The sequence below is a fragment of the Schistocerca piceifrons genome, chromosome 9 (assembly GCF_021461385.2).
Source record: "Schistocerca piceifrons isolate TAMUIC-IGC-003096 chromosome 9, iqSchPice1.1, whole genome shotgun sequence".
In the NCBI taxonomy this organism is placed as follows: domain Eukaryota; kingdom Metazoa; phylum Arthropoda; class Insecta; order Orthoptera; family Acrididae; genus Schistocerca; species Schistocerca piceifrons.
This window is the reverse complement of record NC_060146.1, coordinates 206,356,695-206,376,022: the sequence shown is the minus strand read 5'-3', so window position 1 is coordinate 206,376,022 and position 19,328 is coordinate 206,356,695. Positions and strand designations below refer to the sequence as shown.

At 40.1% G+C, this 19,328-nt stretch overlaps 1 protein-coding gene across 4 annotated transcripts in view; it reads right to left on the bottom strand.

Moving 5' to 3' along the window:
• The window catches only part of LOC124717379 (kelch domain-containing protein 2-like), a 108,748-nt gene that overhangs the window by 67,423 nt on the left and 21,997 nt on the right, over positions 1-19,328 (bottom strand). For all 4 annotated transcript variants that reach the window (XM_047244221.1, XM_047244222.1, XM_047244223.1 and 1 more), the window contains one exon: positions 12,941-13,032. In XM_047244221.1, the coding sequence (XP_047100177.1) occupies positions 12,941-13,032 (92 nt within the window). The remainder of the gene's footprint in view (positions 1-12,940; positions 13,033-19,328) is intronic.

Here is a 19,328-nt window from a genome sequence, read left to right as displayed (position 1 = left end):
ATCGAAAAACATTGCCACAGTCTGGTATTCTCCAGAAAATCATTCATGACATGGGTTGAAAAAGTGAAAAGATGGTCAACTGCAGAACAGCGTGCATAAAATCACATTGTACAATGGTTAGTAGACTGCAAGACTTGAGCCACCGTACCAGCCAGCCACGACTAATATATTCAGTCACCTCGCAAACACAGCAGGTGAGAGAAATGGGGCGGTAGCTAGATGGAAGGTGTTTCTCCTTACTGGGCTTAGGTATGGGTATGACAGTGGCTTCACAACAGCATCTGGGAAATGTGTAATCTGCCCAAGTGCGATTGTACGTACAAAGGAGAAAGTGCTTGCCTGCAAGAGAAAGATGCTATAACATCTGAATCTGAACATCATCTGGCCCTGAGGTGGAAGATCGGGATGAGATGAGAGCACGGTCTAGTTCCTTCATAGTAAAGGTGGCATTGGAGCATTCGCAATTCTGAGAGGAGGAGGATAACACCTGAGCCTCCTCCGCTCGTTTCCGAGAAAGGAAGGTGGTGTGACAGTGGGTGGAGCTTGAAATCTCTACATAATAGCAGCCCAAGATGCTTGAAATAGCAACAGGGTCCACAATGACATCATTTGCTACGATCAGGCCAGAAATCGGGAAACGGATCTCGGTCCTAGAGATCCGACAGAGGTTGCCACTCGTGACAGATGAGGGAGTGAAATTGTTAAAAGAACTAGTAAATAAAATCCAGCTAACTTTTTTTGCTGTCCTGAAGAATGTGACGACACTGTGCATGCTACTGTTTACAACTAATACAATTCACCATCGAAGGGTTGTGGCTAAAAGTGCGGTTAGAATTTATCCGTGTGTGAATTGCGTCATGGCATGCCTCAGTCCAACAGGGGACCGGAACACAGCACGGTAAAGAAGAAGTGCTAGGTACGGAACATTCTGCAGTAGTAAGGATAATGTTCATAAGGTATTCTGCCCGGTCATCGCAACTGGGGAAATGTTGTTTGTCGAAGGTCACCGGAGAGGAGTAAAGCCTTCAGTCGGCCTTAGCAAGCTGCCTATTGGGTTTACACACAGGTGGTGTAGGAGTCAGCATCTACTTCTAGACAGATACTCTGCAAGCCACTGTACGGTGCACGGCGGGTGGTACCCTTACCGCTATAGTCAGTTCCCCTCCTGTTCCACTCCTAAACAGAGCGAGGGAAAACCCACTGTCTATATGCCTTCGTATGAGCCCTAATTTCTCAAATCTTATCTACTTCAGCAAATTGATGGCACACAGGAATTGGTCGCTTGAGTGTGTGTTGAGTCTGAAATGAACATGGGTGCTCCAGTGTTAAGACAGATAGAGTTGAGCTGATTGAGAAGGTCAGCCAAGAGGGAACCTCTCAGACAAGTTCTTGGAGAGCCCCAAAGGGGATGATGGTTCTTAAGGTCAATGAGCAGTGAAACGGGCTGGAGTAAGTCTGCCCTGCTGACAGCAAATGATGAAGGGATGTAGGCATTACAAAGAGAAAAGGTGAAATGAGGAAGGAAAATGCGGACTGCAACAGCTTGAGCTGGGTGGTGAATGAGACGGTTTGGCTATGGATGTCACACCAGACGAACAGCCTGACTCTCCCATTCTGCAGTAGCAAGGATAACGCTGTCTGTAGGAGAATATCAAAGCAGAACGGAATTAAATGTGAGGGAGCAAAGCAGTTGTGAGGATGAAATTTTGTTTCGTGGAGACGGAAAATGGATGGTGCGATTCCAAGAGCAGCCGTAACTCCTCCTTGTTGTATCTAATACCCCAAATGTTCCACTGGAGAAGAGTCATAGTGGGGAATGAGGAGGAGAGAACAAATTAAGGACAGTCACCTCAGCAACTGCCGAGTGTCACCCTTTGAGGACTCACTACTACAGGGTGCAGAGGCTCGAAGATCCTGTTCTATGGAGCGTCGACATTCTTCCTGGGTTGGCCTAGAAATTCTAGGGCAAAAAAAAGGTAGGTGGTGTGCACCAGCAAAATCGAGGACAGTTGGGTGAGGGTGTGATGTGGCGACACAGTTGAAGAGTATCTTTGAGTCAGGGAAGGAGAATACCGTTTGCCTTTGTTCAACTTCTTAGAGCCTTTACGGTTGGCAGATGGAGATTATGACATTTGTTGATTCAAGGGACATAATAGGTCTTTGCAGGAGTGTTCCTTTCATCCTTTCTATCCTGCCAGTTGAGTAGAAGGTGATTTCACCCCCAGAAGTGAAGACTCGGTAGCATGTTGCACAGCGGTAGGAGAAGGAGACATGGGTGCTACCATGATACTGGATGATTTCACAACTGCAGTACTGAATTGGAAGTCACAAGTCTGCACAGCCACGTCCTTCGAGGAGCGAGGTATAGCAATAATGGTATTATAAGTGCTAGATGGAAAAATGCAGGGCTTTTGACTAGCCAGCAACTTGTGAGTAACACAGGAGTGTACTTTTTCCTTCACCCACAACTCACGGACGGCCTGCTCATCGAGATACATGGGACAATCGTGGGATCACTCGTGCGACTGATTCTAGAATATTCCTCAAGTGTGTGGAACCCATACCAAATAGGACTAACGGGGTATACTGAATGTATACAGACATGGGCAGCACAGATGGTGACAAGTTTATCTGATACATGGGAAAGTGTCACAGTGATACTGAAGAAACTTACATGGTAGACTCTTGAAGACAGACGTAAACTATCCCAAGAAAGTCTATTAACCACATTTCAAGAACTGGCTGTAAATGATGACTCTAGTAATATACTACAACTCCCTACACATAGCTCACATAGGGATCGTGAGGATGAGATTCGAGTAATTACTGCACATGCAGAGGCATTAAAATAATTATTCTTCCCATGCTCCGTATGTGAACAGAACGGGAAGAAATCCTAATAACAGGTACAATGGCACATACCCTCTGCCATGCACCTCAAGGTGGTTTACAGAGTATAGATGTACACTCAGATAAGGTGGCGTGGTCACCATTACAATTGATACAATGGGGTGAAAAGGTGGGAAATCACCCTCGTGAGCATCTGTACCACAAGTAACACATTTGGCTATGTTTTGACATGACATGCGAGTGTGGTTATAACTTTGACACTAGCAGCAACGCATCGGGTTTGGCGTGTATGGTCGGACTGTGATGACTTCATAACCTGCCGTAATCTTTGATGGAAGTGCTACTTGATCAAATGAGGGAAAAGGAGTGCTTGTGGGTGCTGTTTGCAACATCTGTTTTCATTACCTGATGGATTGCATGTGACACCCTGATCAGAGAGATAATTTTGGATTTATCCCTAGTTCAGACCAAGAGCAGCCGAGTGTAAATAACACCACATGAAGAATCCAGTGCATGATGGGCCTCGACACGAACAGGATAGACGTGGAGGAGCAAAGCTGTAAGCAGTTGTTGGGCTTGAAAATCACAATTATCCAGAAGCAATGTCCCACTACATAAGTGAGAGCAGGATTTCACATGGCCTACAATTGCATCAACACCTCTCTGAATAATAAATGGGTTAACCATAGCAAAGAACTGACTTCCTTCGGAGTGTGATAATGTGAGGAACTGGAATGCAGCTGTGAGAGTCTTTGAATATTTAGCCTCATTCCATTTACATTTTATAAACACAGAATGAGACTACAATTGTCTCATTGCATAAAAATTCCCCGTGATTGCTAGCGTCTCTAGGGCACACTCCATCTAACTGGGGGTTCCCTCAGAGGGGGGGCTCACCTATCTTAGGTGAATGTTCACACCTCAGGTCACACCTCCCGAACTCCAAACAGACGAACCAATTGGCTATTGGGAAGGTGGCAGCACGGGCAATCACCTCTCCCTGGGGCTGGCCTGTACCAGGAGTTATGAGTGAATCCTACCTGTTGGCCCGAGGCTGAGAATTATGCCATTACCCAGTCACCTGCTACGTGTGAAACATGTAGGCTGGCCTCCAGGAGCGCACAGGGAGGAATAAGAAACAAAGAGAGACCTCAAATGCCGAAGTGGAGGAAGGGTAGGAGATGGAGAATGAAGAAAGAAGGAAAAAGCTGACAAGAGACTGTTCTCATACCTGGCTATCAAAATTTCAGAACGCATTCCCAAAGATACACAAGACATCTTCCCCAGGGAAGAGCAAAAAGAATAGCAGGAAGATAGACATGCAGCACAGAAAGGAAAGAGGTGCTGCAATGGCTGGAGACCCATGGTAGACAAGCATAAACTCACCAAAGAGTGGTGAGCCTCCTGGGAGGAGTTATGGTTAGGATGGCAGAGACACATGTGCACTCCAGAGGAAGAGACTGAGACTGCAATGACAGATTCCAGTGCTCTTTCAAGCAAAGAGCTTCTGTATGCTAAAATCTGTACCAAAAAGCAAACACTTATCCCCATTTAAGTTATACAACATTATTCAACAAATGGTACTGCCTTGGGTAAGAGTGTAATGTGTATGAATCCATATCTCTTCCAAACAAACCAATTGTGATATTTTAAAATTGATTAACACAACATCAACATCCTAGAAGTACATTCCGTCACCTTTCCCACTGCTACAACCACTTGTTTTCCTCCTAATTACCATCAAATGTACTGATATCACTGCATAGCCTGTTCATGATTGCACATTACGTACTTGCAATCTTACGAAACACCATTACTTTAAACTACAATGAGGTGCTACATAATTAAGGTTGGAGTCAATTTTGGGAAACTGTGATAAATAGCCATACATGTTCTGTAATGCATTGTAAATAATTAAACAACATACCAGTCAAGACTGGCTCTCCCAAGGCTGTCAGTAGTTCTAATGGAATGTTGTCTACTCCAGGGGCCTTGTTTCGACTTAGATCTTTCAGTGCTCTGTCAAACTCTTCACGAAGTATCATATCTCCCATTTCATCTTCATCTACATCCTCTTCCATTTCCATAATATTGTCCTCAAGTACATCGCCCTTGTATAGACGCTCTATATACTCCTTCCACCTTTCTGCTTTCCCTTCTTTGCTTAGAACTGGGTTTCCATCTGAGCTCTTGATATTCATGCAAGTGGTTCTCCTTTCTCCAAAGGTCTCTTTAATTTTCCTGTAGGCAGTATCTACCTTACCCCTAGTGAGATAAGCCTCTACATCCTTAAATTTGTCCTCTAGCCATCCCCATCTGGTGGAGACAGGTGAAAGACCCTCAGACTTCAAGAAGAATATAATAATTCCAATCCCAAAGACAACACATGTTGACATATGTGAAAATTACCGAAGTCACAGCTGCAAAATACTAGCGTGAATTCTTTACAGATGAATGGAAAAACTGATAGAAGCCGACCTCGGGAAAGATCAGTTTGGATTCCGTGGAAATGTTGGAACACGTGAGGCAATACTGACCTTAAGACTTATCTTAGAAGAAAGATTAAGGAAAGGCAAACCTATGTTTCTAGCATTTGTAGACTTAGAGAAAGCTTTTGACAATGTTGATTGAAATACTCTCTTTCAAATTCTGAAGGTGGCAGGGGTAAAATACAGGGAGCGAAAGGCTATTTACAATTTGTACAGAAAGCAGATGGCAGTTATAAGAGTCGAGGGGCATGAAAGGGAAGCAGTGGTTGGGAAGGGAGTGACACAGGGTTGTAGCCCTCAATCTGTATATTGAGCACGCAGTAAAGGAAACAAAAGAAAAGTTCGGAGTAGGTATTAAAATCCATGGAGAAGAAATAAAAACTGAGGTTTGCCGATGACACTGTAATTCTGTCAGAGACAGCAAAGGACTTGGAAGAGCAGTTGAACAGAATGGACAGTGTCTTGAAAGGAGGGTATAAGATGAACACCAACAAAAGCAAAACGAGTATAATGGAATGCAGTCTAATTAAGTCGGGTGATGCTGAGAGAATTAGATTAGGAAGTGAGACACTTAAAGTAGTAAAGGAGTTTTGCTATTTGGGGAGCAAAATAACTGATGATGGTCGAAGTAGAGAGGATATAAAATGTAGACTGGCAATGCAGTTTAGACAAGAAGAGAATAGAAGCTTTCGAAATGTGGTGCTACAGAAGAATGCTGAAGATTAGATGGGTAGATCATATAACTAATGAGGAGGTATTGAATAGGATTGGAGAGAAGAGGAGCTTGTGGCACAACTTGACTAGAAGAAGGGATCGGTTGGTAGGACATGTTCTGAGACGTCGAGGGATCACCAATTCAGTATTGGAGGGCAGCGTGGAGGGTAAAAATCATAGAGGGAGGCCAAGAGATGAATACACTAAGCAGATTCAGGAGGATGTAGGCTGCAGTAGGTACTGGGAGATGAAGAAGCTTGCACAGGATAGAGTAGCATGGAGAGCTGCAACAAGCCAGTCTCAGGACTGAAGACCACAGCAACAACCACAATTAATAAGTTCACACCCTATCTGAATCCAGTTTTGTCATGTGTGAACATGGACAACAACAATGTGTTGGTTCACACAATGTACATGGATCCACCTTAACTAATCTCTCTAGCCGTATGTCTCTTCTATGTAAACATCACTCTTAAACACTATTCTGTTCCCTTACCTTCACATTTATTTATTTCCTACTATCTCCTATAGGTTATCTTTTAGTCTTTTCTTTCTATTTGTCTTGAATACTGATTCTTTCAGGTGCAGCTCACAGTTTATATACTGGGGAAAAATGAACATTTATCAAACAGAACTAACACAGACTTTGGGCTGCACTACTCTGTCTGTCACTGCAACCGAGATTTAAAGGGATGGGTGAGAGGGACGTAGACACTAATATCACACTGTACCCAGAAGTTTTCATACTGTATCTTCTTTCCATTTCACAATCAACTAATAAATAACATCAAATACTAACTCCAAGATAAGATCTATAAGTAGCATATTTATCTGTTGATGTCACATTTCTTGACACTTTATCATAACAAATTGTACTAAAAAAAAACATGTCATAAACCATTCTGCAGCACAGAAGGGGACCTTAGTTGATTTTGTCTACAACAAAATTAATTAAGATAAATAAAACAGGCATTAATTGGTGGCATGTCTTGCAGATATCTTTAATGTGGTGTATGTCAGCTTCTGTGCATGTGTAATTTTTTTATGTTTTCAATTCTCAACTTGAGAATTTAATGTTTTGTGTGTGGTCAATCAGCAGTGTTTTAGGTTCACACGACAAATCAGTGACGTCAGGGGTCTTGTGCTGTGAATGGCTGACGAAGGAAACTGAGCAACCATCATGTTAATTTAACCCTTTCAGGCCCTCTGGCTACAACTGTGTACATCAATTTTTGCTGTGCCTTAGCTGCAATTGAAATATTTTTTTTCCCACTGGAAAATGAGGTGTACATTATTGAATGCTCAACCTTTTCATATGCACAAGTGCTGCCAAGTGTTGAGCATCATTATGAAAGTATCAGCTAGGCAATGGAGTACTGCACAGCAGTTTGTAACCACCAGAATGCACGAATGTGGTTGCTTCACTATATTCCACTGTATAATTGAATACAGTTATTGTTATGAACATTTTACAATAGAGAATAATTCATAATTAGTGATTTTAGTCCATAAAATGAAGCCAACTACACAAAGCATGGTTTTCATATTTATACAATTCTGTATTATGAAAACATGAAGTTTTAAGTCACACAGTATGTTAAATATCTCTACAAACTGCACAATTTTTACAACAGTTTGTTGTACTAAAGTGCTGCAAAATGTGAAATCAGTGGGTCAACATGTTACTGCCCTTTTTTAGCACTTCGTTTAGTAGGCTAAGTAGTTAGTTAAACACAGGGATGGCTTCTTATCATCAATTAATGCACATTTTGCTTACCTTGATGAATCTGTTTATAGATGAAATCAGCTAGTGTCCCCTTCAGTGCTGCAAAATGGCTCATGACCATTTAATTGAAATCTGAACAATTTAATAATTCCCCCCCCCCCCCCCCCCCCAACAAAAAAGAGAACACATCACAATGTCTGTTGTCATTCATAGTATTTCGTATGGATGTTTTCATCTCCTTTAGCATAGAAAAGCAGTGTTCCACCTCTTCAGTCGTCATTAGGAATGTCCCTACTATCTGCAGGAGTTTTACAACACTTTCAGTAATAGTTTTTGTCAAATTGTTTTCATACAAAAAGTTCAATAAGGTCACAGCATTTGGTGCTTCCACAAAGTCCTTTTGGATGTACAACACGTTCAGTTGATTACAGAAGTCTGACGACTGTAATTTAAACAAAGTATCAGCAGTATTCTGTTCGTTTTCTGGCCGTACAATTTCGTGTTTCAAAAACGATGATGGTTCAAACATCTGTGCAGCTGACAAGTGATCATCAAAATTGAATTGATCACCAATCTGCATCATGATGTTGCAGACATCTTGTTCGCACACATTCTTGAGTCTGTGAGATGTCCCAGTTTTGCAGTTGGGCCTTCTTGTTCCCAGTGATTGTCAGTTTAAAGTGAGATCTTAACAAGCTTGACAGATGCTGGAAAGTGAGATACATATTCAACAGTTTTCACTGCATAAATATTCTTTTGCAGGATTGAACAGACTGTCAATGAGACATGGTTTTATTTTAAAAATGTAATCAGAACAGCAAATCTTGCATGAAACCTTTCAGTCCCACAGTCCTGTAATCATTGGTATCATCATAAATAATCTTTTCCATACAGTCAACAATTTCCTTTTGGCATTTGTATACAGCAGTTGTCTTCTGTAGTCTGAAATTCCACTTGACAGGCTGAGAACAAGTAAGAAAAAAGACAGAAATTTCTTCCAATAACTGAAGAAGATCCACACCGGCTTGTTGCACTCCACAAAACACTCAACAATTAAATGTAACTGAAGCAGATAGCAGTGAATAAAATGTGCACTTTCTATACTTCTTTAATTCTAACTTGAACTCCACTTTTGTGGTCACTTATAAAAAAAGAGCACCATCATAACATGGAGCTACCAGTGCTTCAGGCATTTCATTTACTTTCATTTTGTCTAGCTCACTGAGAATAGCTACAGTTGTATTATCTGCAGTGTGACTTTTTGGTCATAAAAAGGAAATAAATCTTTCATTTCGTCTCCACAGTAGCTCATACCAAATTATTAGAACCAGTTGTGACAAATTAGCACAGTCAGTGGTTTCATTAACTTCAAATGATAGGAAATATGTCATTCAACAATTCACTCCTGACGAGATTGAGCCATATGTCATGAACTGATTCCAGGAGTTTACTTTGAATTGTTCTGGACAGAGGAAGGACAAACATTAGAACAATTTTCATTGGAATTATGTTCTTTCTCCTCTATGTGGAAATTTTGTAAGCCTGTGATACCATTCTCAGTAATGTTGCTATCACTAATATTTGTAACAAGATAGGTGGGGGAAAAAATGCACTTTTCACTTCACAGCCATTCGGTTGCATTGCACATTGCTCTGGACTTACTGTTTTTGATCTTAATTGATGTTTAGATCATGTTGGGGACATCGAGTTCCTTCCCTTTTATTTTACGCTCACCTTCCAAATATTTGCCCAGTAAATTGCACAATGAAGTAATACTGTGCTTATCTCAGACAGATGGTATGCTGCAGTTATTCAAAAGGAAATAAAACTTACTAGAACTCAGGCACAACACACTCACAAAAAGAAACTTACTAACAATACACTTTCATCCGCTAACATTGCTAGCAAGCACGAAAACTGCTATGCTTAGACTGGAAAATTAAGTGTGGCACGGTCTCATCCCTGTTGCCACAGAGTCTACAATTAGGACTTTTTTCCTTCATAACCACTGTGTGCAGGTGTCTGCTGAAGTTTCTAAAGCCGTTCATTAGTCCTACCATTAGTGACCTGTCTCCTGGTCACACTCAGGACTCTAAAACTTCTCCTAAACTGTAAGATCAGCATCATTAGCTTAGCGTGTTTTTGCTCTTGGCTCTTAGTCCAATATTCTGCTTCACAGTCTATCTATGTAGTTTCGATTTTATAGTCGCCTTAGTGATGGTTAGGACAGGTTCTGTTCCAAAAGAATTGTTGCTCCTTTTCTGGCCACCCTATCAGCTTATTCACTGCCACTAATTCCTGAATGACTAGGAATCCACAACAGGTTTACCTTGTTGCTTTTCGCTAGCCTCACAAGGGCTTCATGGCATTCTGCAACAATCTTTGATCTCATAGCAGGACTGATAAGAAATTTCTGAGTGCTGCTCAGCTGTCTGAATGAATGAATATGCCACAATCCTTTCTGAAGAACCTTTGTCTTACAAAGAACTTGTAAAATGTCTCCTACTACTCTTTAAGGGCACTAGCTGAACTTAGCAGAATGACAGGGAGACGAACTGCACAATAAACTTAGTTTCGGTGCAGATGTTGCTCTGACAATATATCCTGGCAATCGGTCGTGAATGCAAACAAATGATGGCTTAGGCTGGTGAAGGGGAGAAGAGTGGTACAGGGGAATGAGCCCCGTCTCCCTCTCGCAGCGTATGTCCGCATCTGTGTTCAGCAAAAGCAGCACTGACGTGTAGTCATATGGATTGCAGCCCCCCCCGCCCCCTTTGGTGTGAGAAAGATATTCAAACTTCAAACCCTGACACAGATCAGCATTAACGTCCACCCTCATTTCAAAATAATAAAATGAAACAACAGGCAATGCACGACACAAAGCAAAGTAGAGTATACAAAGCATTCGGCCACGACTACAGTGCAATTTTTGCTGAGGTCAGTATTACCGTAAAAGTGGTAGTCCAGCCCAGGCCTCTACCATTATCTTACACAACAACATATCAAAACACTCCCCCCCCCCCCCACCCTAAAACTGCCATGCAAAAATGTCTGCATAATAACTGTGGGCTAAGACCACTGTTGTTTTGTCTCCCTGGTAAATCAAACCAAAATATAAAGCACTATCAAAACATCAATACCAAATTTCGGTTGATGACACATCAAAGCATAATACAGATATAGAGATGCAGGGATTCAACAGTAAAGTTTCAGCCACTCTATTCATTCTCTTTTGATGTACGCAGTGAACACAAAGATAGTGTGGAAATTGGTAGGATGCCTTCATGCTGAATGATCAGAGCGTTTGGGAAGCCCATTGGAGCTCAAATCCGAAACCTCTACTACACACAACTAACCAGCATTTCAAGATGCAGTCTTAAGACTAGCCCTATCTGTTCAAAAAAACATCACTCGATAATCAATATGAACAGTTCCTAACATGTTGACTGTCATTACTTAAATCTGCTTGGGAAACAAGCAAAATGTATTCTGAGAATTTAAATTCTGTAATAAATGACAGAGAACTATATTTTAATATATATTTTGGGGCAGCTCCACCTCAGTGCCTTGCCTAGTTTCTTCCTTCCTTTCTTACGACTCACAGGCTGTCAAGTCAGTATTTTGCATATGAACCCAAGGCTTGATGATTTTATTTATCCAAAGATGAATCTATATAATGGTTTCATTTTGTAGTGTGTAGTGAATGGGTAGCTGAAAAATACACTCAACAATATTTCCTTGAGCAAAGATGGTTCCTGTGTAAGTCAAAAAATGTGTGGCAAGAGATGGGTACCTGGAGGGAGGAGAGGGAAACAGAGGCTTCTTCATTTTATAGACATCTGGGAAACAGAGAACCTGTGAGGAAACCCAGAATATGGTCTCCATTAGTTGGGTTCTTTGTATATTTGTAGTATGATGTTGGCCAGATTACACACACAGAAGGTTAAAGTTTAACAACTTATGAACAGAGAGCTCATTACAGAAGGGCAGGCAAAGGAATTATATGCAGCCTCATTGATGGAACTATACTGACATCTGATAGAAGTGGTATTATTTTGTCCATTAGAATCAGTTGGTGAAAGCCTGCAACTTTAAAAACAATGGTTTTATTTGTTATAAAATCTACTGCTGCCAGTCACAATTTTCCTTTATTTTCCGTACGATACATTTGGGGAAGTACATCATGTAATCAAGTGTGATTTTCATGTATTATGATATTTTGCAGTGTGATGTTTCCGATATGTAAGTTGCAATGTTATAGTGACACCTTTACTGCAACGTAAACACAATTAATTTTGCAATTATTGATATATCTTTATAAATAGATAATGGTGAATTTTTAAATAATTTTTACTTAGGGATTTGTAACTGCCCTCCTCAGCAGAAATCTGTATGTAAAAGTAATCAAAAAACAACATGTGTAACTTCCTGCCAGATTAAAACTGTGTGCCAGACCGAGACTCGAACTCGGGACCTTTGCCTTTCGCGGGCAAGTGCTCTACCGACTGAGCTACCCAAGCACGACTCAAGCCCCGTCCTCACAGCTTTAATTCCACCAGTACCTCATCTCCTACATTCCAAACTTCACAGAAGCTCTTCTGCGAACCTTGCAGAACTAGCATTCCTGAAAGAAAGGATATTGCGGAGACATGGCTTAGCCACAGCCTGGGGGATGTTTCTAGAATGAAATTCTCACTCTACAGCGGACGGCGCATGAGTTGTGCTTGGTTAGCTCAGTCGGTAGAGCACTTGCCCGCGAAAGGCAAAGGTCCCGAGTTCGAGTCTCGGTCCGGCACACAGTTTTAATCTGCCCTTAAGTTTCTTTTCAGCGTACACTCCGCTAAGAAAGTCTGACCTGCTTTATAACTGGAAGTATTCCTACCCTTTTTACCTAATGTGGTGTAATTACCGTTCATCGCTGTCCCTAACTGATATAATAACTATAAAAACACAATACTTCCTACAGGGCTCTTCGAAAAGTTCATGGTAATTCTATCATTCTTACTGATTATTTACAAATAATTTTATTCTGGACTGCACTTTTGGACAAGGCACAACATCCACTAGCTGTCATCATAAATATTTATATTAAATATAATATTTAAAGCTCATCATTACATAACCCCAGAAAACTCTCACAGAAAATGGCTTCTGGACTTACCAAAGTTCTGTATTGCTGTCATAAATCCATATTTCATCTGTTGGGAAATATTCAGTCCGAATTTGTGAGGTCGATGTTCTCTGAACGTGTTCCTGCAACAGCACCAAATAACGGAAATAACTCACTTGACAATCATTACTGGGGAGATGTACCCCATACTTTTTCTTAGAGAGAGAGAGAGAGAGAGAGAGAGAGAGAGAGAGAGAGAGAGAGAGAGAGAGAGGAGTGGGGGGCTGTGTGCCATTACTATGTAAGTTTCTAAATTAGGGTTGGTACACAATAATTGCCAGTTTTCTCCTGCACAGTACCTGCCTGATCACATCGCAAGTGTCTTCTTCACAAATAGTTAATGAGAATGTCACAGGTGCCTTTAATGAGCTTTCCCTATGTCATACTCTCACACTTTAGCCTCCATGTATTACTCAAACTGGGGTTTTACCAGTAAAACACTGCAGTGCTTATAGCACAGACTGCTATTTAGGATGGCAGGGAAGTTAAAAATCGATGTCCTCTCAACACTGCGGCCATCAGACAGAGAACAGTAACTCATCTGAACAGAGACAAGCCAAAAAATTGGCAGTAACTTTTTTGAAAGAAACCTAGAATATTCAAGTCGACTCCAGGAAATGGGAATTATAACTGGAGAGAGAGATGAACCACATTGCTTCCGAATATATATGAAATAAACTGAAGCCTTCACTTCTCATTTACACAAGATCTTATGAAATAGAGCATATCTCAAAATGAATCAGCAATTCATTTCCAAAGTAACAGTCTCACCATTAAGCTCGAGTGACTTACAGAAACCAAGAAAGCTTTACACTGTGACCACTGCATTACTTTGCTCAGTTTGTATCTGGAATGAGTAGATTTATTTTATACATAATGACAGTTCCATCTCTTCTGTATGGCTGCAAAACACAGATTCCGTAGACCGACAACCGGAGCCATATTCAGGCCACAGAAACGAAGTTCCTGACAGGAATCAACAGCTGTAGTAGAATTCACCATACTTGCAATGAAGACAAAAGTAGTGAAGATCTTCACAATACTACAAAGATCGAAGTATACAGGTAAAAAAATGACTTGATCCTATCCTTCGAATCTCCATCTGTATACTTAATCCGCTGGCCAACCGTATGGAGCATTATGGAGGGTACCCTGTGCCACTACCAGTCATTTCTTTTGATGCTCCACTTGCAAATAGAGCAAGGGAAAAACAACTGTCCTTTTGCCTCCGTGTAATCCCAATTTCTTGTGATCCTTAGGTGAAATGCATGTTAGTGCAGTAGCATCATTCTGCAGTTGGCTTCAAATGACAGCTCTCTAAATTTTTTCACTGAAGTTCCTTGGAAAGAAGTTTGTCTTCCCTCCAGGAATTCCCATTTGAGATTCCAAAACATCTCTTTAATACTTGTGTGTTGTTCAAATTACCAGTAACAAATCTAGCAGCCCGCCTCTCTCAACTGCTTTGATGTCTTCCTTTAATCTGCTGCTACGGATCCCAAACACTCTAGCAGTGCTCCATAATAGGTCGCACTAGCATCCTATACGCGGTCTCCTTTAAGGGCGAGCCATACTTTGCCAAAATCCTCCCGATAAACCAAAGTTGACCATTTGCCTTCCCTAAGACAATCCTCAATACCAATTCCATTTCATATCACTCCGCAATGTTATGTCCAGATATTTAACCATTGGGTCTGTGTCAAGCAGGACACTAATGATGCTATATCCGAACATTACAGGTGCGTTTTTTCTACTCATCTGCATTAAGTTTTATTTTTCTACTTTCGCAGCTAGCTGCAGTTCATCACACCAGAAATTTTGTGTAAGTCATCTTATATCCTCCTACTGTGACTCAACTTTTGACACCTTTCCGTAAACTACAGCGTTGTCAGCAAACATCAGAATATTGCTGCCCACCCAGTCCGCCAGATCGTTTATGTATATAGAAAATAATAGTTAGTAGTGCTATCACATATCCTGTGGCACTCCTTTCAATACCTTTGTCTCTGATGAACACTTGGCATTGAGGACAACATAATGAGTTCTATTACTTAAGAAGTCTTCGAGCCTCTCACATATCTGGGAATCTCTTCCATATGCTCACATTTTTGTTAACATCCTGCTGTAGGACACTGGGTCAAATGCTTTCCAGAAATCTAGGAATGCCGAATCTGCCTATTGTCCTTCATCCGCGGTTCACAGTCTATGATGTGAGAAAAGGGCAAGCAGAGTTTTCCATGAGCGATGCTTTCTAAAACCGTGCTGATTCTTGGAAAATGGTCAGCTACTACAGTAAGCTATTGATTACAGACAGACAAAAGATATTTGGGAAAACTTAGGAAGAGGTGGACTGATGAACCAAAACAGGTCACATGCAACAATTTATGCACCACTGGCTCAGCTTTGCCAATGGTGCATAAGGTAACTATTCTGTTTTACAATTCTTGTCATCTATCCATTTTGTCACCTACAGTAGACGAATCTTTCAAGTGTGGTAATTTTTGCTTCACATATATATTGGAAGGGCTGGGTCAGTAGCGTTGCACACGTCTATGTTGGAACAACTCTGCTATAGAGCCAGACACCTCAGACTTTCTTGCAGCTTTTACCTCAATGGGCATTATATGTCACTGTGAGCTATAGAGATACAATCACAAAGGAGAATTTGGGACTGGTACAGGCAGGCATTATGTGAATGCAAATTTAGGTGAGCAGATACATAATTGCAGAAATCAAAGCAGTTAAGTCCTAAATGTTACCTTGGCACTTTTCATTGGTTACAATGGCATCAGCTGAAGATAGCCTTCCCAATAGGCATAGGCTTTAAGATATCCTTTTACAGGTATCAGAGGGTGTTGGAATTGAGATAAAATGGATGAAGCTGGAGCGGAACATGCAGAAACTGGTGATGAAAAGATGTGGAGGAAAATATTAGAATTATTGATATTAAATAAGAAGGGACAGAATGAAGACTCACTACTGATCAAGCAGAGAACACAGGTTTACAACACCATACAAAGAATATCAGTAACAGAGACTTATCTATGACACAAAAGTCATTAATTAACATACAAGTTGATTTCTAAATAAAACTGCAAATGAGTTGTCAGTTTCCTATGGCCACACACAAAGTTCAAGCTCATCTTACTGCCCCAATTACGGGTATCAAGGCACATCAAGTTGCAGCTGAAGCAGCCAACGGTTGGTATCTTAAACGATCCGAATCGAGGCACCTCTCTGTAACTAATAACCTTAATACTGAGAGCATTTATTTGACAATGAAGCTCTAACATCAGTATACTCTGCATGATGCTACCAAGTCACAACTATTTTTGCACACACTCTTCTCACTGGTGCAGTACTTCACCAACAGAGGATTGCATTTCACTGTGTGTGTTTTTTTTTCTGTTTGTGACTGTGTTATACATTTTGCATAAACAGTGAACACCTACAACAGCTGCTGTGACCCAAATATTTAGTTTTCAAAACCTAGTTAGCTACGAACACTGCAACTTGTGTCTACTCTTCTGCTAACTTATTTTGCTGTCCATCCCATCACTGTCTTCAATGCCAATAAACTGAGCGGCTTTCTGTGAATGGTCTCACTCTCAATTTCAAAAAGACACAACATACTTAGTTCTGTACTTCTAGAGGCTCTACACCAATGATAAATTTAACACATGGGGGAGGAAATAATAACTAGTAAAAAAACTTTGAATCTCTATTTCATATTATTTTTTTAAATCTTTACATTTGACTGCTTTTCCCGGTACATGATTACAATATCTGAAGGAAAAATTACATTCATTACCCCACACTGATGTTTCCTTCAGCACGTAAAGGGGTGCACAATGCAGTTACCAAAAATTTTAACCATGTGTCCATGGACAGTGAACTTAAATTTGAAAATTACTAAAAAGAATTTCCTTGAGAACTACTCCTACTCTGTAGAAGAACTGCTATTTTTGAAATGTGTAAAAGTTGGTGCACAGGAATTACTAACATGCATTATTAAAAAATAATGTCAAAATATTTACATATGGATGTGTAATGTGAATGTAAAGTGGCTTGTTCTATACCATCATGAGTAACCACACAAATGAACCATGGAACACAAAACTAGCTAACTAAATACATAAGTGAAAGCCAACCACTCATTATTCCATTCAGTAATTTCCATTACTGTTAACTAAATATATAAAGACATCAACTGGTTTTGTGACTTCACTGTAAATTTGTAATATTCTCTTTCAATACACTGGTTTGTTGTTATTTTATTTTTTTCTTATCTTCTTACAACTGACCTTTAAGACCTATTTTTGTACTTATTGCAGCCATAATCAAAACAATTGTAGTTTAGGAATATTCCATTAACAAATATTCCTTCTTCATTTTCCAGTTTATGGATACGAAGACTTATTCCTGGCTGGTGAGAAAGACTCAATGATAATACTGCTTAATGTCTCATTCAATACTGAACTATCCACTGTCCTAATGAAATCCTTCCATCTATGAATGGAGCAGGAAGAAACCCTAACAACTGGTACAATGGGATGTACCCTCTGCCATGCACCTCACAGTGGATTGCAGAGTATAGATGTAGATAAAAATTATCATATAACAGGAATATTCTAGTTAAAAAAGGACAGACTTATGAGTTTTACAAGTTTTAAATTAGGTACTTTTTACATGTTGTTTAAAAAGACTGGTCTTTTTACTGCATGCAACAATGTTTGTTGCCCACTATTGCTTGGCCTCCATTTTTTTGTAGCCATGTATCTAAGGCCATATGTTTTTCACGTGATGGAAGTGCCAATTATTGGAGATTTTGGATCATCATTTCAACTAATTGGCAGGTAAGAATAAGTATTTCATTATTTACATTACAGTTACGTTCCTTAATGTATTGCATAACAAGTATAAAATTGAAGTAGGTAAATTACAGGCTGCATAAATAATATAATACAACAGCATGAACTATCAGTAATTTACTTGTCTGTGTAAATGTGTAACTAATATCAACATTAAAAATTTCCAAATTTCAACCAATATATTAAAAACTGAAAAACGTGTAACATGAGTCATGTAATCTAAGTCATAGTTATATTTTTTAAGGTAAAAAGTATAGGATGCCCTTAGCAGCCGCAGAAAGACAGAAAAGAAGGTAGGAAAAGTTAAAGGGTGAAGAAAAATTTGGAGAATTTAAGAAGAATCGCCTGAAAGAAGCTGGAAAAAAGTAAACAGAAGCAGAAACAGAAGTTCCCGCATTTGAGTCCACATCAGCAATGACATATTAGAAGAAAGAAGAGCTAAAACCAGGGAGTGAGTTAGAAAACATAGCACAATGTAAGATGCAAGATCAGCAACCTACTAAAGTTGGTTTGTCCCTGTCTAATTCATGTAATGCTCTATGTCAAGCCATAGCTCCAGTAGCTGTTTGTGAGCTGTTCAGTGACTTGAGTGGAAATTCATCAGACGTAAAGTCTGAAAGACCCAGTCATGGCAGTAGTCCACAAAATAGTGGCCGTATCTCTGAAACTAGACTTCGTAACTGAGTTCTACATTTGTGACGATTCCAGTCACCATGCAGGGAGGACACAACAGTGATTAGATAATAATGAGAAAAAGACAGTTCATATTTGTCACTTCGTCATGTCCATGATGGAAACATATGAGGTAATCAAATAGGAACATCCTGAAGTTCAAACTGGAAAGCTAAGTTTGCAGAAGTATGGCCACCACATGTTCAATTAAGCAGCAAACTATCACATAATGTATGTTTGTGTAAATATCATGAAAATTTCATAAATGCTATAGGTAGGCTTTGTAAGAAACTTGATAATATTGTAGCTTACAGTAACACGTTTGTATCAACCATCATATGCCATCCACCCAGTGAGTTTCGTTGGTGGAATGAATGTAACACATGTCAAAATGGTAGAGGTTTCAATGAAGCCCGTAAAACTCACGAGCTGGAAATTGTGAATTTATATGGTATGTTTGTAAGATGGAGGAAAACAACTCTAAAATTGTTAAAGTCAAAGATGGAGGCTCTACAGCTGGTACAGTGAAATATATAATTTTTCAGTTTCTTCTTCCTTGCTATACCAAGAGAGCTCAGCCTGTATCTTATTATCAGCAATAGGAAACGGTTCTGAGCCAAGATTCTAAGAAGTTTGCGGTGCTGCATATTGATTTTGCTGAAAATTACACTTCTGTTTATCAAGATGAGGTGCAAAGTGCATATTGAGTACAAGCACAAGTTAGTATTTTCACTGTGTCACTGCAGCTATCAGGTTCTCATCATACAATTCTTGTTGTTACAGACAGCTTAACCCATCCAAGGATACTCTGATTGCGTACATTAGCAAAGTACTGTCAA